A 22,972-nucleotide genomic window follows, 5' to 3' on the forward strand; every position below is an offset into this window, starting at 1 on the left:
CCGGCCGTACCCGTGTGGCCTCTGCCCATTGTCCCGGCCGTACCCGTGTGGCCTCTGCCCATTGTCCCGGCCGTACCCGTGTGGCCTCTGCCCATCGTCCCGGCTGTACCCGCGTGGCCTCTGCCCATCATCCCGGCCGAACCCGCGTGGCCTCTGCCCATCATCCTGGCCAAATCCACGTGGCCTCTGCCCATCATCCCAGCCGTACCTGGGCAGCAGCTGCAGGCTTTCCTCTTTGTCCCTGCTGTGTCCCTGGCTCTTTTTCTCTGCCAGCCTCTCTTCATGCTGTTCCTCTTGAGAGGTCTTCCAAGTGCTTTTTTCCACCGTTTGTGCTCAGCCACTCTACCATTGTCCTTCCTGTCTGGTTCTCTGAAATCCAAGCCCACACCTTTTCAACTCCATATCCTGAGTCAAGTGTTTGAAAGCTGTTATTTTATGTTAATTAGAAGTTCTTTTTCCAGCCAAGAAGGCTTGCTCAAAACTGTTCCCCCAAGCTGAGGCTTAGAGACGCACTCTGGCATTCTCTCCTTTGGGTACAGTTAAAGGAATCACAGTTCTTTGCTGTTAGAGGCACCCCGCTGCCTGCTGTGGGGCAGGCACCTCCTCTGGGAGGCAAGTGCCCTTGGAGAAGAGTTCTTGGCATGGCCCCCAGAGAGCTCCAGCCTGTGCAGCACGTGCACGGCTTCCTGGACCCCCCACAGTCCTCCGTGGGGCCTCCCCTTGCCGCAATTGCTTGGCAACCACTCCTCACCCTCGCTACCCAATGGTGACCTATTTGGCAGTTTCTCCTTCCTTTGTCAACTCTCTTAGTTGACCCCAGTTTGGTGGGAGATTCTGGTGGAAAAGTACTCCCATCATGTTCTGGACTCGGGCAGGCTTCAGCAGGAGTCAGCTTTTGGTGTCTTTAAATCCCCCCAGAGGCACCCTGAGCGCCCGCCATCCCATTTAGGCAGTCTTGGTAAGGCTTCCAAAGCATTTCCGCTTCTTGAGATGTTTTTGAGCAGAAGCTGAGCCCTGTTCTCACATCTGGCCTCGCTCTTTATGCCCACTTGCTTGTAGATCAGGGACTACATCCCTCCCTTTACCTGGCCCTCATCCCATCATTCCAGGCTTCTGCAAGCGCAGGCATGGGGAGGCCGCAGCCCTGGACCCACTGGGAGCACCACACCGCCCTGGACTTCCACTTGGAGGGGGTGCTGGGGGTGCTTGGTGTGAACTTATCCCGAACTTGGGCAGTGATGGGTTAGGACCACTTTCATTCCACCTCTCACACATGAAAAAGAGACTTTCCTCCTCTAAGGTACCTTTGAATGAGGACCTCACATCACGCAGGGTGAAGGAATTCTCCTGGATGTCTAACTGAAATCTCTAAAACACCTTGCTTTATCTTCTGTGGTTTATAGAAAAAGTAGTCGGTGAGTAAATGCTGATTTAAGGCGCCATGAATCAGAGCACAGTTCTTGGTACTGGAGCTGAGGCTACAGAGAGGCAGAGAGAGATGTCAGGGCTCTTGTCCTCAGGGAGAAAATCACATCCAGAAAACAACCAAAGGGCACCAGAGCTTCGGTTTCCTTCTCTGTTGAAGAGTGTTAGACACCACCTGCCTGGACAGCTTCTTCCAAGGACATGACCACGTGTGAAGTGCCAAACACACGTCTGCACATGGGATGCCTTCAGTCAGCAGGAGCGCCTCCCTCTCTTTTTCTTCTTTTTAGTATTAACAGCAAACATGAGCTAATATGGCACATACTGAGTAGAGAAGATAAAGGGATAAAACTCGTATTGACAGAAGACTTACTGATTTAAGTGGGGTTCTAGCTGGGTTTGGGAAGAATTAAAGAAAGATGTGCATGAGTGGAAGTTACAATTGGGGACGTGGCACGTACAGCCATAGAGTTGTGCCAGAAAGGTAGCATTTGGCCTATATTGGCAGAAGTAACGGGTCCAGTCGGATGACATGGTGAAAGAAGAGTGGCTAGTTGGTAGAGTGCCTTAAAGGACAAGATACAGGCGGGGTGCGGTGGCTCACGCCTGGAATCCCGGCACTTTGAGAGGCCGAGGCGGGCGGATCATGAGGTCAGGAGATCGAGACTATCCTGGCTAACACGGTGAAACCCCATCTCTATTAAAAATGCAAAAAAATTAGCTGGGCGTGGTGGCGGGTGCCTATAGTCCCAGCTACTGGGGAGGCTGAGGCAGGAGAATGGCGTGAACCCAGGAGGCAGAGCTTGCAGTGAGCCAAGATTGCAAGCAAGACTCCGTCCTCAAAAAAGAAAAAAAAAAAGGAGGTGGGAACAAAAATGATTTCTGGGGGCTGGGCACGTTGGCTGACACCTATAATCCCAGCACTACTAAAAATACAAAAATTAGCTAGACGTGGTGGCGGGCACCTGTAATCCCAGCTACTCAGGAGGCTGAGGCAGGAGAATCACTTGAACCCAGGAGGCAGAGGTTGCAGTGAGCCGAGATCATGCCAGTGCACTCTAGCCTGAGTGACAGAGCGAGACTCCATCTTGGGGGAAAGAATGATTTTTGGAGATCTTTATAATAAGATGTGTGAGAGCTGGGTAAGTCAGGGGACAGGAAGAACACAAGGAAGGAAGCTGGGCTCGTACTGGGACTTTTACCAGGATAGTGGTGACAAGTGCAAGGGCCAGGAGAGCTGATGTCTACAGGCACCTAGGCTGATGTCCGCAGAGAAACATAAGTAGAATCTGGAAATGGCATTACCCTGAGGGGCCACGAAAGCGAGAACATTCTGACCTTAGTGCCCAGAAGGTCTTGGCGGAGGGTGGAGCAGTTGATGGTAACAAAAAACAGGGAAGAGAGACCTAGGTGATTGCGGAAGGAGCCTTAGGCCCTCAGTAGCAGGAATGGGAAGATGTAGGAGCTGACGGCCTGTGCCAGAGGCTGCCCTTCTTCATGGGACTTCTGCTCAGGCTTTTGAAGCTCACAGGACGGTGAGCATCATTGTGGAGGGTTATCTGTAGATATGTATATCAACTGAGTCATATCTCCTGTGTAATTCTGTAAATAAACCAAGTTCTCTTTTAATGAGTTTTTGAGGTTTCATAAATAAATTGGTTTGGTTCTAAAAAGCATGCTTTTAGTAAATTCCCTGTGTTCTGAATAAAATTGGCCACGCTAATGCTTTCAGCCTGACCACAAATAGTCACATCGTGCTTGCATTTGCCTTAGTGGCGAGACTTATGCAAAGTAACACCTTGAGCCGGGAGTTCTGGAATCCCGCTTTCCTTGGACCACACATGTGGATAGTTTCTGAAATGAGTACAGTTGCTTCTGGGTCTAAGCCCACCGCTTGTCTTGTTGGGATGGGGACTCTGTGGCTTGAGCTGCAGTGTTTTCTCCCTTTGTCTCCCCACTGCAGACTACTGTTTTCCAAAGTGAAGTTGCAGTCACTCTGCCGGGGCCCAGACGAGGCACTCCTGACTTGTAAGCACATGCTGCAGATATGGAAATCCTGCTACAACCTCACCAACCCCAGGTAAGAGGCCAGCAAGGCCTGCTTTGCGTGGCTTTTGCATGGGTCCCTGCCTATCAGTGCCTTCTCTGATTGGCATTCAGCAGGCATTAACTCTGTCACCCCTGTGCACCTCCAGGCCCCCAAAAGTCGCAGATGATAGCAGTGGAGCTTCACACTCCATGTTTAAGGTGCTGTTGTCCCAGTGGCTGATGCAGCCTCCAGATCCTGGGTTTCTTTTGCTTTCACTGCCGTAGTGACCCACCGGGCTCAATTCGCAATGGATCTCTATCCAGTTTCTCTCTACCGTCCGTTTACCTAACTCCTTTGACAAGTCTTATCTTTCTGGTAATTTATGTACAGACCAGTCTCTTCTGTGTTCCAGCTGGGGTTCCTGCAGTAATATTTAAAAGACCTGCACAGACAACAGGCCGCATGCTAGTGGCTATTAGCCTGATAAAAGATCACTGTGAAAAAGTTAAAATCATGACGCATACAACTATCAAATACACACATGTCAAAGATTTTATTTGCCTTATTAACTCATGCAGGAACCCGGAAAATGTTAAGACCTATTCACAGAAGAGTCTGAAGAACAGATACTCATAGGCAGGAATGCTGAATGATTTGCAAGTAGATACAAAAACAGCATTCTGTAAGACGATGAAAGATATCGTTTGGGGTTCTTTACTACAGGGTGACAACATCAATTGTCTCTCCCCCACAAACAAAATTCACTTGCCTTATTATCAGTTTTCTGCAGGTTAATTTCTACCCCTACAGAGCTGTAAAGTAGCTCAGTCAATGGGAAGTGAGTCAACGGTGCCTGCCCCTTTAGAGTCAGATAACCCCAGGAAGGTCTGCTGGTCAACCCCCTGCATTCCACAGACGGACACCCAATAACCTATTTGCCCATTTCCAAGTCTTGCACAGTTTTCCCTTGCATGTGTTTAGATTACTAAGTGAAGGAAGTCATGTAATGAGAAGGGATGTAATGATTCAAGTGAATTCACACAACTGCTCATACACTCAGAGTATTTTTTACCTTCCTGTGCAACCGATATCATGCTTTAAGAATCAAGGGCCTAAAAACGTATCACCTAAAATGTAAATGAGTACTAAGGGTGAGGTGGGCAGTGGGCTGGTGGCCGTGGTCTGCAGACACCAGCAGGGAGGGAGGGCTACGGAAGCAGCAGAACAGAGATGGGGTTCCCTGTGAGATTTTGCTTTACAAACGTTTCTGCAGTTTAAAAAAAATGTTCAAAGTCAGGGCCCTGTTAAGGGGATGGACCCCCTGGAAACTGACAGACAGACCTGTGACCCCAGGCCCTGTGGGCTGTGTACCTGGAAGGAAGAGAACTCTGCCTGGAAAGCCATGTGCTGTCCAGCCCCTGCCCCGCCCTCCCCCAAGCAGCCCCAGGTCCCCCCGCCCCGTCCCCCCGATTCAAGCTGGGAGTCCCCTTCCCAGGCACAGGAATGGCGCGGCGCTGTGCTGCCGGGCGCACCCGCCCTTCGCTTGGTGACAGGTAATCATGAGACTGGCCTCTTCCCTTTTGTGGATATGTTCTCAAAATAAAGATCATTTTAATTTTTTAAAAATTCTACATTTCTAAGTCTGGGAGCAAAAATAGAAACTGTCCACATTTATCTCCCCCGAAAGCCCCCACTCCTGGCCTATGAAATGTTCAGGATTTGGGGGAGTCTGCCTCCGAACCAGCTAGCGGGAGATGCTGCCCAGGCAGGTTGCCTCGGCGCCGGAGCGCGTTCCTTTGCCTGTACCCCCTTTAGAAATGAAAAAATAAACCCATCAGCTTCGTGTTGCCAATTTCCCCTCAGTTCCCCACACCTCTCCCACCTCCCCACATTCCCTCCCACTTAGCAACCAAGAATATTGAATGTGAGGAGAAAAAAAATAGCAGAATTGGAAAGCTTTTTAAAAATACTTAACCAAATGCCTGGGCTGTGTCCATACTTCCTCCGTTTCCTGAAGGTTCCTTCAGGGCCAGAGTGGGGAGGACCCTGTCTCCAGGCAGTGTCTGGTGGGGACTAGCGGATGGGGTGGGCGGTAGAGGCCCCACCGGTCACTCAGAATTCCCCCTCCAGCTCCCCACAAAGCCTTGAGGGAGGGCTGGTGAATCGCGCAGCCCCTTATTAAGGAGTGTCCTGTCTGGTTTTTTAACTTGATTTTCTCTGGGGTAGAAATAAATGTTTCTCCTGTAGCCTTTATCATTGTGTAAATGCAGTCTTCCCCCACAGCCTGCTCAGTAAGAGGTGATCCTGGCAACAGAATAAAGCCTGAAGGAAGGGCTGTGTCTTTCGGGGGACACATACCTTGCAGCGCTCCGGAGTGGGGCCGCTGCGGCTCCAGCAGCCTAGAGGCTGGGATCAGGGCATACAGGGATTTAGAGGAGGGTGGAATCACATGAACAAGCACCTAAGAATCATGCCTTCTTTAAAATAAAATGAAAACTGAGCAGAAAGCATTTTGGCAGGCCGCATTTGGCTTCTCCCCGGAGCTGGTCCGTGCTGACGTCCCGGCTTCCTTGCTTCTGAGCATGCTGGGTTTGTTTTGAGCCCTCTGCTCAACCTGCCAGTTCCCCAGTCTTCCCCACCCCCTTCCAGATCCACCCCAGGCTCTGCACAGGCCTCCAGGGCAGTGAGACGAGGAAGATGTGGGCAGTAGCAGGGAGTGAGTGGCCAAATTGAGAACAGACCCTAGCTTCTAGCTTCGTATTCTCAGCAACCCATTCCCTCTTCCCAACTTTTGCTTAAAGAGGGGGAAAAAAATTACACTGAGCTAGTCGCTAAACTGAGCGTTGGAAAACTTGCAAATAGTGTTCCACCTGCAGTTGGAGATGCGTCTCTTGCTGTGAGCAAAATGGTGGGTGGCATTCTCTTACATTTGGCGAGGTGTTTGTCATTTCAGAAGCCTGGATTCTATTTCCCTCGGTCTGCAGTTTTGCTTGCAGTTGGGATAGAAATCTGTCTCATGCTTTGTCTCCTCTCCCTGGGTGAAATGTAAGGCTCCCTCAGTCCTTGTGCATGTTGACCTGGCCACTCAAGACAGTGTGAATTCTCACTAGAATCTCACCAGAAGGTCCCAGCAGGCTCCCTGAACTGAATCTCAGAGCATTTCAGCCAGGGATGGTAATAACCGTGTTTCTTGAACCTTCTCTGTGCTAGCACTGTACTAGGCCATTGATGTGTTATCTTCAATCCCTACATTAGCCTTGCAAGATAGCTACCATTACTTCCATTTTACAGAAAATAAAATTGAAGATAAAAGTGGCTAAATAACTCGCCTAAGTTTTTCCAATTGAATCTGTAGCAGAACAGTGATTCAGCCCCAGGCCTAACATCAAAGCTCTCTCCACACTAGCATGCTGCCTCTCTTGAGCTGACAACCAGTTTCTTTTCATTTTTTATTGTTAACCACTTCTTTTCCCCTCTTGTCACTGCTACTAGACCCATCTCCGTCATGTACCCATGAGGTGACATCTGCAGATGATTCAAAGTCCTGTTTCAGTTACTTGCCAACAAACAGCATTTAAACACACACATACTCACATTCACATTTTTTTGCTCTAACCTCAGTTAGGAGTCAGAGATCCCATTTCATCCTTATAGTCACCAGCATTTGGGTGGAGCTTTTCTTTTTATAAAGCATATCCTCATTCCATCTTTGAAGCAGCCCCATAAAATGGGCAAAAGTCATATGATCTCATACCCATTTTACTGATGAGACAATTGAGGCTCTGGGATATTGGGAACTTACCTTGACTCTTATAATCCAGGCCTCCAAAAATAGAAGTTCCTCCCCGATCTGCCCCTGTTCTGGTTCCCTAGCCGAGGCCCTTCTTTGAGGTGCAGTATTTACTGTGTGTCAGGCAGTATTCCAGGAGTTGGGAAGAGGCTCAGCTGAGACAAGAGCTCCAGCGTTCTGACTCCGAGCCCACCCCACCACCACCAAGCCTCTTGTGTTTAACCTCTGTGTGGCTGTGGAAGATAGAGGATTTCCAAGAGAGGCTTCTAATGGCCAGTATAACTTTAACTCTCATTACAATTCAGTGGTTATAGGGAATAGAAGTCCCTGCATGTGTGCATCTACACATGTGGGCATCCCCTGCTTACATACTCTGGATTTGAGGTCCTTCCCATTTCCTCTCCCTACTACCAGCACTCACCAGGAGTGGTTTTCTCTCCCTTCCTGCCTCCTGCCTTGGGAAGTGCTCCTGGCAGCACGAGGGCCTGGCAGAGAAGAGGCGAGGTGACTGGGCCATGAGGAGGAAATGGGTGGTTCACAGAAGTGCCCGAGCAGATGTGTCGCAGAGGAAGAGAGGAAGGTGACTTTCCAGCTTGCCTGAGAGACTGGCCAGAGCGAGCAAGTTAGGGAGACTCAGGGCTGCTCAAGGCCTCTCCTTGCCCCTTGTCCAGTATTCTAGGGGTCAAATGCAAATCTTGATTGGTGAAGACTCTGTACCATGTAAATGAAGAACTAAAAATTGCTTCAAGCATTCAGTAAAATTCTTAATCGGTCACAAATACCTAATTATTTTTAATTTTTATTTTTTTTACTTTTTATTTTTTTTGAGACAGTCTTGCTCTGTCGCCCAGGCTGAAGTGCCGTGGCGTGATCATAGCTCACTGCGGTCTGTCTCCCAGGCTCAAGCCATCCTCTTGCCTCAGCCTCTCAGATAGCTGGGGTCACAGGTGCACACCACCACGCCTGAATTATTTTTTTATTTTTAATAAAGATGAAGTCTTGCTATGTTGCCCAGGCTGATCTTGAACTCCTGAGCTCAAGCTCTCCTTCTGTCTCAGCCTCCCAAAGTGCTGAGGTTACAGGCGTGAACCACTGTGCCCAGCCCTAATTATTTTTAGAGAGAAAACATTCAATGTGGAAACAAAAGCATCTCTATGTTGAATAGTGGATTGTTGCGCACACACTGTGTTCAGAGGGAACTAAGGCAGACACACTAAGGATGTAACTGAACGCCGTTTCCCAGCTGGTGGAGGGAATGTGGATCCTGTGCCATTGTCAGGGGGTGAGGTTCAAAATTCAGATGATGGTTTTGTTTGGGGTTTCTAACATTTTAACTCGGCTTCCCCGTACCTCCTACAATTGCACCAGAAGCCTAGGGATAAGTTGGCTGCAGGAATTGACTGGCCATATTAACCTCAGATGTGTGTTGTAGGTATGTGGGTTTATACACACCTGGCATGTACCTAAAAGTTGTAAGTCTTCACAATGCTCCATCTATATGACCTTATGTCATCCTCACACAGTTCTGTGTAGGACAACAATCCTTATCTTCATCTGATCAGGGAAGTCAGTGAGGCACAGGGAAAGCTGCCTTTCGCCCAAAGTGACCTCCTCATTAGTGACAGCACCGAAACATGGTGAGATAGGAAGCCTGGAAGATGAGAATGTCTGAAACAAACCTCAGATTTGGACCCCCAGAAACCCAGGCAAATCCTTCCTTTGCAATGCCAGTACCTCATCGCGTGTCTTGGAATCCCCAAGGTGGTGAATAATATGTCATCATTTCACTGTATTTTGAGACAAATCTTCTGAAAAACTCCTAAGTGGATTGCCATTGCAATATTCAGATAATTTGCACTTAGGAGTATTTATGTGAAAAATGCTACCTGGACAGACCTGCGCTAGAAATACTCAGTCAGTGTTGTGATGAATGGAAATTTGCGTGTACTTTTAAGTTGTCTTCTGTTCGGAGACATGTATTGTTTCTCAGTTATAGAAGCAATTAAAAGAGCAGTTTCCAAAAAACATGTCTGAGATGATGTAATAAGTATAGGCTGACAAACAGTCTGTCCTGAAGGAAGTTTCCTTCTGCTTCCTGTGGATTTCTCTAATGTAGTTAGAGAAATCGCTGGATGTGGAAATTGCAGCCTGTAAACTGTATTAAGTTTCATGCCAAATCTTGTTTGTACTGCTTTAGCAACAGCTGCATAAAGGAAGGAAATTGTGTCCCTTTATTGTAGAATGTGAACTTCTTCACAACAAAAAAATCACTCTTAAAGCCCCCAGATTGGAAAAGAAAATAGATTCAAAGAAAAGCATTGAAGATTCAAACTTCAAGAGACAGATGTGATTCTTTTTGGAGCTGCTTTGATAGGATATCATGATACAGGAAAAAAGCAATAGTGTTTACCTACAAGCTTCCCAGAATTTAAAAAAAAGAAATCCATATTGGCTGAGATCCCTTAACCGTTTCCCAGTTAGGCCCGCTGTGGTCTCCTGTGTGGCATTACCAGGTGAACAATGCCAAGCCTGTTTTGTAGACGCAAGCTGGAGAGGGGACTCAGTAGAGATGGGCAGTGCAGGAAGCTGGTAGGAGTGGTGTTATGGAGGCTGCCACCAAAACCCTGCCATGTTCTCTCCCAGTCCCTGCATATCCCTAGCAGCTGGCTTTCTCCAGCTTAGGAACACTAGACAGGGCTGGTACACTGGCAGGAAAGTTAACCACATGATGTAGCACAAAGGCCTACATTCTGGGGACCCTGAGGAGCACATGACTGTGATCACAGTCAGAAAGGGGGGTCGGGGGTCCTGGAATCCAGCAGCTGCACCTTAGAACCATCTGAGGAGCTGTGAAAAATGTCGACCAGCCCAGGAGTTTTGATTTGTTCAGTCCACAGTGGGACCTAGGTGTCTGTTGTTTAGAGATGTCCTGGGTGATTTTCTCATGCAGCCTGGGTTTAGAAGTACGGGTGTGGAGCGTTGGTTCATGAAGACAACTCTTCATGGGTGGCGTGTTCATGGACTCACTTGCTGAGACTTCACTTTCTAAGGTTGCTAATGCCAATCAGTTTCCCCTTGTAAGGTGGATGGAAAACAAAGTTTGAAGTTTTCATTTTTGTGTCTTCTAATGACACAAAAGAGGCCAAAATTAGCCAGGGTCTGTGGGTGTGGTTTATGCCCTGTTTGTGATAGTGAACACTGAAAGGAATCCCAGCCCAGGCCGAGCCAGGAAGCAGGATGCCTCCTTCATAAGAAAGATGCTGAAGAACATAAAAACCGCACAGAAGGTATTCACTGGCCTTCAGGAGTCGGTACAGGTTGCCTCTCTTTCCTTCCCTCCTCCCACCTTGCAGGTGACTGACATTTGTAGCTGTGTTTTGCAGTGATTCTGGACGTGGGAGCAGCCTCTTAGATAGAACCATTGCTGACAGACGACAGCTTAATACAATTACTTTGCCAGACTTCAGCGATCCCGAGACAGGTGAGAATAAAAAGCCAGAGGGGACGAAATGGTGTCATGGAGAATGTGGGGGCCTGGGACCGAGTGACATGGGATGAGACTGATCGGGTTGAGGTTGGAAAAATTTCTCGCACAAATGGTTTAAACACTCAATCGAGGTGCATTTCTCCAGTGTCTTTCTCAAGTGTTTGTTCTCGGTGGGGCCAGTCGTATGGTTTGCCCAGCCCAGTGCTTTGAAATTGGTTTCCCCCTTTGCTCTTGGAACTTAAAGTTTGAAACTAAAATGAGGTGGTTTCTGTCCCCATCAGGTTTCCCCTCTGCTTCCCTGTGTCTCCCTCTCGCTTTGGGTTTCAGACCTCGCTGAAAGCAAGGTTCGCTTTCTAATCAGTTGCACATATAAACACAAATACACCCAGCACAAGACCCCACAGGGTGGCAGGTGGGTTCCACTGTCCCCATGCAGAGGCCCAAGGCACTTCCTGCCTATTAGCAAATCTGCACACCTCGTTGTGTGTGTGTTCCACATTCGCCTGAGTACAGGGGAGTGAGTCCACCTGCGTAGACCCCACAACGGTGACCCAGGTGAAGTGTCCCTTACCTGAGATGCCCAGGACCAGAAGTGTGTTGGGTTCGGGAATATTTACATAGGCATAATGAGATATCCTGGGATTGCACCCAAGTCTAAACACAAAGTCCATTTCTGTTTCATATACACCTATACACAGAGCCTAATTTTAGGCAATTTTATACAATATTTTAAAGAATTTTGTTCATAAGACAAAGTTTTGACTGCATTTTGACTGTGGCCCATCACGTGAAGTCAGGTGCAGAATTTTCCACTTGTGCTGTATCAGCACTCAGAAACGTCTGGATTTTAGAGCATTTCAGATTTTGGATTTTCAGATTAGGGACGCCCAACCTGTACCAACGATTCCGTGGTAGCCTGGGTGACTTGACAGACCCACAAAACACATAGACCTGCTCTTCTTTGAGCCTCAAAAATCATTCTAGAGCATCATTTGGAACCTGCTCCTGTTCCTTCTCCCCCACCCACAGGGGACCGTGTACGGCTTCATCTCTATCTGGGTATGCCTGGTCTTTTATGGGCTGGCTGCATGAAAGGGACCACGAGGTTGTTTTTTTGTCCTTGTGCCACATCCCAGCTCCTGCCAGAACCTTTCCAAAGAAAGCCCGAGAGCAGCTCTGAGTCCTGCACTGCCAGGGCTTGTCCCGTTGAAAAACCTATCCAGGTGGGCTAAGAGCGATAGGGCCTTCGGGAGCCAGATGTGATGCTCAAGCCAGGCCCACCCCCACAGCTGCCTTGCAGACTGCATATCTGCCCTCGGCTCCCTTCTACCAAATTTAAAGTCAGCTTGAGAAATCAGATCCATAGGTCCTGCGGCTCCTGGGTCAAAAGATTTTTGGGTGCTGGAAGCGGCACAAATCGTAAATTGGTGCAGTTTAATCTGACTTGCAGCTGCTGCTTAAAATGTGGACTGAGCCATGGAGAAACTCACCCCCTGGAGTGGCCTGACCACTCTCCAGACAGGTCAGCGGTCGTTGGTGGGCTTAGACTGCACACCAGGCAGAGACCCTGGCTGGAACAGCACAGCAGAGTTCTGCCTCATCCCAGCTCCTGCTGAGGCACCTGTCTAGGCCCTGTCATTGTAGGAAAGAGGTCAGGCTGTCAGGACTAGCCACTGCAAGGTGAGGCTCAGACACAGGGAATCAGAGGAAGTGAAACTCACTATAGCACCAGCAGCAATTTCGGCTGATTCAAAACAGCTGCTGTGGCTACCCAGCGCTGTCTCCCCGCATTTCTCCCTCCTGAGTATCCTGTGAGAACAGCCACACTAAATTCAGACCCCCTTTCCTTCCAGCTGGCCTGGACCTTAATTTCCCTGGAAGTCCCGAGACTTTAATGCCACATCACATTGAGAACAGATAGGGTCAGAAAATAAATGAGGTCCTTGTTATTCATTCTTCCCGTTGCCCCTTGGGACATTTCCCCTAGTGTGCCTGAGAGTCTCTCTCTTCAGATTTAGCTTTCTCAGATGCCACGGTGTTTAGGGAAGATGTGCCTGTGTGACACAGTCTGGGGTGTCACTGCCCTGATTTGGGCCTGGCCCCTGGGTCTTCCTCCTCCCCCTCTGCTTATTGGTACTGATGCAGCCAGTCTCTCGGGTGGGCCACCATTCATTTCCGGAGAGCCTAGGTGTTTGGAGTCAGGACCGTGGGCTCCTATGCCCTTCCTCAACAACAGGGGGAAGCCACAGCCTCTCAGGCACTGCCACAGATGGTTTCATTGTCGAGTCATCCACGAGAGTCCCTCTGAGACTCCTGCCACCACCCTACACCGCCCCCACCCAACCAGGCAGCTGCAAAATACTGATTTGCACGCCAGCAATTTAACCAAGAGATCAGGGAATTAGAAAAATGGAAGGCCATTTTAGGAGGCCTTATCATTTGTAAACAAGGGTAAAACATTCTGAAATGACAATGTAAATCAAAGAAACTTACACATTGGGAAGGCTTGCTTTAAAATGGGGAAAAATGCCTCCACCTTGATTAATAGAGCCCAACTGCATGTGGTTCGGCTCATGGTGCAGTCACAGAATGGGCAGATGCTCTCATTCACACACCTGTGTGGAGAGCCCGCCTTGCGAACCACCCACAGATTTTTTATTTCCCTCACCTTGATTTGATTTGAAGAGGAAATACATTTACATAATTCAAAAGCCAAAAACTAATTCACAAGGTGCTGTAGAGAAGTTTGGCTTCCCTCCCTGCCCGTCCATCTTATTTGTTCCTAAAGACAACCGTATTTATTAGCTTTTTGTTTACGCTTCCAGTATTTTTTCATGCAAACAAGCATATATATCATTTCCCCTGCCCCTTTACATAAACGATCACACACTATATATGCTTTTGAGCACCTGCCATTTTGCACTTCACAGCATATCTGAAGATGCCTCCATATCCATCCGTGGAGAATTTCCTTATTCTTTTTTACAGTCATATAGTATTCCATGACACATGGATTTTACTTTCTGGATTCTTATCCATCCAGCATGACCACAGTCATTTTTCCTCCCTTTGCCTTTGAACAGTTTTCATGTGCTAAAGGAGCCTGGCTAATTTTGAATATCCACTGCAGCACTGCCCATCTAGAAAAGCAACTGGGCTATAGAGGAAAAGAGAAAAGGACCTTATCCGAGGTCAGAATGGTTCCCAGTGAAACAGAAGTGACCCTGAGATCAAATGTGGCCTGGGAGAACCCAGCCCTGGCGGGTGGCAGCTCATCAGCACCATGCCCAACACTTCACTGCTTTTCTAAATCCCTTTTGAAGGGCACAGGTGTCCGACACAAGCAGAGCCTTGCGGTGTTAGCATCCGTGAGGGTGCACAGCCACAGCCACAGTGAACTTCCGCTGCCAACCCTGGGGCACAGGCCCAGGATCACCCACTGTGCAGGCAGATTCCTCTGTGAGGCCTCAAGTCCTTTTGGATTTGTTTTGTTTTGTTTTTTGTTTTCCCCCAGAACTAACTTTATTTTCTTTTTCTGTTTTTTAATTTCTATTATGGAAAAATTTCTAATATGCCAGAACAGAGATACTAATATTCCCATTATCCACCAGTGAGTTTTAGAAATCAGCATTCTCATTTGATCTCTCTCTCCTGTCCCATACTTGCTTTTCCTAGGGTATTTTAAGACAAGTCCCTAATATCCTATTTTGCCTGTTAAAATTTCAGGATATATGTCTAACTGATAAGAACTTAAAAATATATAAAATCTACAATACTGTTATTATATATCCTGGGTCCTTATACGGTGCAGCCTCAGTGTTCATGGTTTTGGAAGTGGTTGGTTAACTGGAATACGGTTTCCTACCTCTGAAATTGTCCACATGCAGAGCTGTGGAATAACATGAGGAGTCACCCATGTCCATAAGCTTTGAACTGGCCAAGTCCACTGTAGCTAATAGAGTGGAATTTTGTTTCATTAAACAGACATGTCAAACTAAAATAACCCCCCTTTCAGAACATGACTTCCCCTTAGATATCACCTTGGGCGTCCCTTCCTCCCGCCTCTGCCATCTCCTAGGTCCCAGCCAGTGAAAGAGGACTCAGATAGAGTGACAGTCTTTACTTCGAAGCTCCGAGTCATTGTCTTGTCTTTGGAATAAGTTGGTAGTTCCTTAAATAGAGAATGAAAAAAAAAATTTTATTCCTTTGCCTTTAAAACAGGATGTGGGGTAAGGGATTTATCTTTAATAATTGGTAGATATCAACAAATACCTATCCAAAGCAAAATAAGTCTTTTAACTTGAAAGTTTGATCCACTTTGTTTGGGTAAATTTCTGATTGCAGCTGCAGTGGTCTCCCCATTGCCATGTGTTCCTCCAGCTATAAGACACGAAGGCAGCCATACTGGCTTTTCCCCCCAAAGTGTCCAACCAGCACACCCAACCATAGACCACCCCAGAAAGCTTAGCACCCCCTTGTCATAATGCTGGGACCATGACATAGTGTTGCACCTCGGTACTCTGCACCTTGGAAAACCTTATTTTCAAGTAAACTGTATATAAGTGCTTCTCATAAAAAACAAATCTATGTAAAGTCAAGTCCTAACCCATTCCAGATGAAAAGCAAATTGTTTCCTCTAGAATATTCTGGATATTGTAGGCTAAAGATGTATTATTTTCAGCAGATCACACTGCTGAATCTGTGCCCAGGTAAATCTTGAGTTATTTTTATTCGATGGTGGTGTTGTGGACCAACTAAATAACCAGCGGAAAAACAAATTTGTTTTCTTCGAAAAGCACTTGTATTCTATTGTCAAGTAGAGGAATGATTGTGTATTACATGACCTCATTTTCTTTGCAGCTTATGTGAGTATATTAAAAGCGAGTTTATTTTTTTCTTTGTGTTTCTAAAGTTTTTTTTTTGCCTTTACCCTTTTTTTCTCTTTCACTTTTTTAGTGTCAGATTCCTCCTCCTCCTCCTCTCCTCTTTCAAGAACCGAATCTCCTCTCCACCTGTTTGTGTCTTCTCATCTTCATTCTCATCCCAAACCCGATACCTTTGTGTGGCCCCCTGCAGCTCATTCGTTCAGTGACGCAGGTCCCCGCCGGGAACCCTCTCTCTGTAAACATGCTTTTTCCTTTCTTGTGAGACCTACTTCATTTGCCTGTTTTACCTTCTGATAATCTTCCTAACTGATAAGCTGGAGAGGAAACGTCTTCAGACTTGTCAGAGAGAAATCTTGCTCATTGGAAAATCCGAAAGCTGTTTGGGCAGAAGGAAACCTGAGATTGCAGGCATTGGAGCCCATGTTCCAACCTCCTCTTTGCAAAGTAAAGGAAACCTTCTGGACAGGACGGATAGAAGCTTTTCTAGAATGTTGCCTCTAATTCTTGGGCCCTTCTGTGCTTTCCTGGAGTTGATATAAATGCATAAAAATTAATCCTATTAAAAGGCAAATTACAACATTTCGCAAGTAATAATTTAATCCTAAAAACTCCTGTTTTCAATTTAGAAATGAATTCAACCAGTGTATAATCACCAAGGCCATATTCTAAAGCTCAGGGCCACAGCCCGCTCAATGTGTGGTTCTCAAACTTTGCCATGCATTAAAACCACACAGAGAACCTTTAAAGCAGCGGATCCCCTGGTCCCCACCCCCAACTTTATATTCACAAGGCCTGAGGTGGGGCCTGGGAATCTGGATTTATAAATCGCTCCCCTGTGATTCCAATGCCAGTGGGTTTTAGACCACATTTTGAGAAGCAGTGCTGTAAACTGTTTTCCATTTGCAGTGAAGGAAAATGTGGGGTTTGTGTCGTGAAACCGTGCGGAGAAATTGAACAGTATTTTAGTCTAATCTTGCTTTTAGATAACACAGAAATTTTGAAAGTCAGCTTTAGGGAGTTCCACAACCTGTCCATGAACAGCAACAAGAAAGATCCCTGTGTGAAAATGAACACTGGTTGGTAAAACCTTAAATGGGACCTAAATGTGAATCTGGCCCGGGGAGTCCGTCCTTGTTTTCTTTTGCTCATTTATTTAATGTTCACTGCCAGCACTGCCAGAAAATTTAATCTCTGTATCTCTGATTTATAAGGGTTCATCTTTGTTCCAAATGCCCAGTTATATGCTGAACAAAAGCTCTTAAGGGGAACTGCTGCCAGAAAGAACCACTTTCTCTAATGTGCACATCTTTCGGATGGCTCACCCGCTGTGTTCAGCTCTCACACACACAAAGAAAGCCAGGGCAGAAATTAGATTACCATTTAAAATAAACCATCCACGCCGAGAAGCCCGCTGACCGTACTTATCTGCATATTAAGTGTTCTGAACTTTGTTTTAATGGCAATCCCAGTTTTATGAAATGGAAGATGAAGATACTATTTAAACACCGTGTATGTTGTTTTTAATTCATTTCTCAAAAAAAGGCATTTTCTCTTAATACAATGCCTACTGGCAATTGCCAGCTTCGATTTTTCCAGAAAAATTCTTTACATTGACTTTTGTTGAGTTTATTGTCTGAAAATGGGATCTTTCCATTCTAGAATAACATGGTATGTTCCCACTGCCCCATCCACTCTTTTCTGCACAACAGACCCACCTGCCCATATTTATCGTGTTGCATCCTGGGAGCCCTGTGCTCCTGAAACCTTTTGAAGATTGAAGTGCCGACCCTTCAGAGGAGGCACTTTATATCTGATTAATCAGTGACTTTCTGGGGTGATGAGCACCCACTGGGCTTTCTGCTGAATGGAGTGTGTCCCGGGCAGTGCTCAGTTGTTTACTCTTAATAAGCTGAAGTCATCTTTCCATCCTCAGGGAGTGTCTAGCCAGTAACCAGGTGTTTCAGCTGAGACTGAAGCTCTCGAGAATCCACCCCCTCCCGTAGAGTCAGCATTTAGGTAGAGAGGGGAAACATACTGACAAATGTAGAATTTCTTAATTAAAATGTAATGATTTTAAGTCCCAACTTCTCCATTAGGACAAGCAGATAGTCAAGCCCTGAAGTTTTGTGAATTTCTCCCTCCAACTCTTTGACTTCATAGCAGGGAGAATTAGCCCAACCCTACAAACCACTGGAGTCATGATTAGGGTTAATGTGTGGAAAGACCCAAAACCTGCTCGTTTGATTATTTTTCCCTTCCCTTTGGAATTTCCTGCTCTGGAAACAAAATACATTGCATGCATGGGTCAGCTTTCATGTGCTGGGTGAACATTTAAATGGATAGGGGAATGCCCAGTTGGTCTTTCTTTGGTTTAAAAAAAAAAAATTGTTAGTGGAAAACTGTGTGCCACTGTTGAATGGAAATATGATTCTAGACAGCCAGACTTACAGTTGGAAGGTTATTAGAACTCTGTTTGCTTTTTTAGCCTTAATTTTGATTTTTCAAATGTTTTGTTTCTTGGTTTTAATTTTTGGTTTGATCTGTTGTTCCAAGGCAACTCTCCAGAAGCATACTTTCATGGTTTTCCTTCCCTTTTTTCAGTTAGTAAGTAGTTTACCAATCTATTAATCCTTCCGAGGGCCTCCAGAATCACACTCCCCCCACCACGGAATGTGCATTGTGGTTGTTGAGCGCTGAGAATGCTGAGATGACGTGGACATCCCTCTGCCACCTGCCTGCCCACTCTGCCACCTGGAGCCCATCCCTCCTGAGAGTCTCATGCATTCAGCGCAGCTTGGGTTTATATATAAGGAGGCAGTATTGATCTGAGAAGGACTACAAAAGAAGGCATTGCAGGGAAAAGGGCCAACTCTGGGCGTGCAGTGGGTGGATGAGAAGCACTCCTGGCACTGATTGGAAGCATGAGATGCCCCGCCTTCCCAAGGCAGGTGGCCAGTAAATTTTAGGTAGAGGGAACCAGTTGGATCTTGAAATTTCTGTAATTAATCCAACCTTTATTGTTCATAGGAGAGCAATTCTAACTGTTAATTTTTCTGAAAATAAGCAGACATCATAAAACTTAAAACTGTATCTACCAAAATTTAAAGGAATTGCTTAATTCCCTGGATGTAGGATCAGTGCTTTTTTTTTTTTTTTTCTTTTTCTTTTTTTCTTTTTGAGACAAGGTCTCACTCAGTAGATCAGGCTGGAGTGCAGTGACACAATTACACCTCACTGAAGCCTGGAACTCCAGGGCTCAAGCGAGCCTCCGACCTTGGCCTCTTCAGCAGCTGGGACACCAGGCACACGCCATCACACCCAGCTAATTTTTAAATTTTTAGCAGAGAGGAGGCCTCACTGTGTTGCCCAGGCTGGTTTCCAACTCCTGGGCTCAAGCGATCCTCCCACCTCAGCCTCCCAAAGTGCTGGGATTACAGGCGTGAGCCATCACACCCCGCCTTACAGTACTTTTGGCGGTGTTTAAGTCATTAGTGAATTGTCACATTTTCCAAAGGACGTTTCTTAGACCACTGATTCTCTTTGGTCAAATATATTTGGACGATAGTCCGTCTCCTGCCTAGTGCTTCATAGTTCTCCTTAACCACATTAAATGTTCTGAGAAGTCCCGCACTTTGACCCAGTGTTCCCAAGCTAATTTAATCATTTTTTCCACCCTAGGAAATCAGTGTTCCATGCATTGTATTTGGGGAAATGCTGGTGGATATGGGATCCAGTGCATCTGAATGACCGGAGCCTTTAGCTTATGGCAAATGCTGCCCTTCACCCTTAAGAGTTGATTCCACCCTCCGAAATCCAGCTCAGCCTAGTTGTGCCTTCATTTCTGGCCTAAAAACAGTCCATAATAGAAAAGAGGTATATGTTGGTGTTGTCATCACACATTAGGTGCTTCATAAAAGAGATTTCCCTGCCAGGTTCCTTTCACCATCAAGGGCCAGCTCTGGAGTCAGCCGGCAACTCACTGCATCGCCCTGGGCCTCATTTCCTCATCTGGAAAAACGTAAATTCTATAGTTTTTCTATGTACACCGCCGCCCTTATGATTTGGCAGCCGTGGGTCCTGGTTTTAAGGACAAGTCAGGTGCCATCCCCCTGAGTTACGCCCTGGGCAGCTAGGACCAGAAGAGTGGAAGTGGGTGAGCAGGATGGGAAGGAACCAGCAGGCCTGTCTGCATGCTGCGCATCACTTCTTAGAGGACCCCGGGCGCTCCCCTGCAGGTGCCCTAGCAGTGGTCTTTTTGGAGAAAAATCTGTGCTGATGTTTTATTCCCCTCTCCAAGAACGTGCTAAAATCAAGATTACCGACTTGAGTTCTTGGCTCCATTTTTCCTATCACTGATTCTAGTGAAATTGCTGCTCTCTTTAGCAATAAGTCACCAAGAGAAAAGAGTAAACACATTAATGAAAGAACATCCCTCTAAAATAAAATAAGATTGAGAAAGGAATTCAAGAGAGTAGTGAAGTTTTTCTCTTTCCATTATGACTAGCATTTTATTGAGTTGCATTTTCTAACACTCAAGAATGTATATCATGATCAGGAGGTGACTAGTCCATTAGGCGGTTTTAGTCTCTGTTCCTGCTTAATAGAATAAAGTAACTTTAAAAGAAATCTATGTATATATGGGAACATCTCTCTGTGATGACCATACCATTTTTGAGGGGTGGTAATTCTAAAAATTCAGCCCTAATATAGAACCTTTTTTTACTATTTTAATTAAACTAAAATTAATTTAATATAATTCTCCTTAATTAGTTCTGTAGTATCTTTCTTTAAACAAGATTGAGTGGAATGATAGGAGACTGACAAGCCACCAGTAAGTGGCACTCAGGTAGAAGCTGGGGAGTGTGTCCAGCATTAGAATATCATCCCAACGTGGGAGGCTTTCCCCCGGACGCCGGCAGTCAGGCACTTGGAGGCTCAGAGAGCCTTCCCCAGGCAGAAGGCACTTCCACCCCGAGATATAGCCTCATGAATATACATCGGGGAGGGTTCAGGTGGAGATGGAAGCATCTGCCCAATGTAGTCCTCCAGAAGGTACTGTCTCTAGTGCAGAGCCACCGGCGGAGGCTCGCTCTGACAGCTGGCACCTTCCCGCATGCGTGTGAACGGCTTCCCTCCATGCTTTCCGTGTGACCGCCTGGCCCTGCCAGCACCCGCCAGCAGCATGCTGCGCTAGCCCCGCATGCCCACCAGTGACGACATGTCCCCGGCCCTCCCTGCCTTACTGGAGTCCTTCCCTGGAAAGAGCTTTCCCCTCTCAGGACAAGACACGTGCTGTCAGGTTTAAACGGTGCTTGCTATTCTGTGAAAGTCAGTGGGAAACTGATGCCGTCTTGGGGCTATGAGTCTTAATCCTTTTTTCACTTGGTGAAAAACGGAAGTGTCTACTAGAATGGTGACCAAGGTGATTTATTTATCAGAGGAACCAACAGCAGGAGCCCTCGTGGTTGGTGGGACTGGGTGGGCAGCGGCCCCGCCCCTGCTGTCACACTGGGGGACACAAGGCGCGAGGGCAGTTCCCAGGGAAGCAGCAGATGGAGAGGAGAGCTGTGGCAGCGCGGTGCAAGGAGCCACCACCTGGAGTCGCCTCCTCAGAAAGCAGGACTACCTTACAGCAAAGATGGGAATTGTCCTAACTCCCGGGCGCCAGGGAAATGAGGGAACAGCAGTTATGTTTTTTTAAAGGTATGGAGAAATATGCCTGCTTTGAGGGCCGAAGTGAGAGTGGACACTCACGCCTCTTCCTCTCCCTTCAAGAAATAAGAGACAGCCATGACTAGCTCCTCCGCCTCCTCCCATCCTCAGCCCCCAGGACATTCTGGTTCGTCAAGCACAGGTGACACACAGAGACAGAAGGGCACAGAGCTGCCAGCAGTCTGCAGTGTTGGACTGATTTATTTCCAAGCCCTATCTTGAGAAACGGAATTTTTTTTTCCTGTTAAGAAATGAAAATTCTAAAGCAAAGCTAGCTGACAGAATGCTGAGTCATTCTGATTGCTGCTTAATATTCAGGTTCTTTAAGAGATGGAACTGCTGCTTTTTCTTATTATTTTAATTGTTTTGGGGGCACACCTTCCAAGAATTGGAAGGTAAATAAGTTGACAGAGAATTTGGAATCATTTCAAGGTCAAGGGAAAAAGAGGTACAGAGATTCATTAGCAGCAGGTGATTTCTGCATGCCCACAACTGCAGTGGCTCAGCTACTTGTCAGAAAAATATGAGGAGGGCAGGTGTCTGCCGCTGCAGCATTGGACAGAAAGAATGTGGGTGCCAAACAGAGATGGGGCTTGGGGTGCGGCCACGTGCCGTTGTTCTCCCACGTTCACGCCCATGAGGCATGGAGTGAGTTCTCCAGGGCTGGGAAGCAAGGAGCTGCCCCAAATCCTGCCAGCCTCATGTGAGGTGGTCGGCTGACGTCTTTCTTTTGGTAGAGGATGTTTTTCACACATCATGTAATGTGGCTATCCATTGTTCCTGGCACTGGAATGCTTGCCAAGTCACCGGGTGGGCAGATTCCATCTGAGATCCAGCTCATCTTCTATGTGCTCTGAGAGGAGAGGGAAGGCGAGGGGTCCTTCAGACTGCAGCCACTTAACTGAGGCCACCAGATAGTTAGAAGGAGAGCTGGAATATAATATATGCTATTTATTTGGCAACACTGCATGTGACAAATACAGGGATATGAAGCATAACTAAGCCACTTAATTTATCAGTTATGCCCTTTACTTTCCTTTTTTTTTTTTGAGACAGAATCTCACTGTGTCACCCAGGCTGGAGTGCAATGGTGCCACCTCAGCTCAATGCAACCTCTGCCTCCTGGGTTCAAGCGATTCTCCCGCCTCAGCCTCCCGAGTAGCTGGGATTACAGGCGTGAGCCACCAGGCCCGGCTAATTTTTTTTTGTATTTTTAGTAGAGATGAGGTTTTGCCATTTTGGCCAGGCTGGTCTCAAACTCCTGACCTCAAGTGATCCACCCACCTCAGCCTCCCAAAGTGCTGGCATTACAGACATGAGCCACCACACCCAGCCTGTGCCTTTTCTTAACAGAATTATTGGTGCTGGGATCCCTTTGGATGATGAACTTTGGTGGAGTAGGGCTCACATGTGATTGCCACAGCCGAGGTCTATGTGAAATTCACCATAGGTGTCATGTGCGTTGGAAAAAGGATTTTTGGAGAAGCTTCACCTACAAAGGCAATTTGAGCTGGCTGTCCCCAGTGTCCTATTTGTGGCAGGCAGGGTTTCTCAACAGCCCTCAGTGAATGATAGGAGCATGGGTCAGAAAACCTCAGGAGGTGTTCAGAGCTTGGACTCGTGGTACCCTGAGGTCAGTGACC

General features: G+C 46.9%; 1 protein-coding gene across 1 annotated transcript in view; it reads left to right on the top strand.

Moving 5' to 3' along the window:
• Window positions 1–22,972, top strand: part of TTC7B (tetratricopeptide repeat domain 7B) — a 260,809-nt gene that overhangs the window by 170,822 nt on the left and 67,015 nt on the right. Inside the window, exons 15-18 of the mRNA XM_011991788.1 lie at window positions 3,389–3,505; window positions 10,628–10,725; window positions 15,688–15,852; window positions 18,171–18,221. Coding sequence (XP_011847178.1) covers window positions 3,389–3,505; window positions 10,628–10,725; window positions 15,688–15,852; window positions 18,171–18,221 — 431 coding nt within the window. The remainder of the gene's footprint in view (window positions 1–3,388; window positions 3,506–10,627; window positions 10,726–15,687; window positions 15,853–18,170; window positions 18,222–22,972) is intronic.

The sequence above is a fragment of the Mandrillus leucophaeus genome, unplaced genomic scaffold (assembly GCF_000951045.1).
Source record: "Mandrillus leucophaeus isolate KB7577 unplaced genomic scaffold, Mleu.le_1.0 Scaffold4, whole genome shotgun sequence".
NCBI lineage: Eukaryota > Metazoa > Chordata > Mammalia > Primates > Cercopithecidae > Mandrillus > Mandrillus leucophaeus.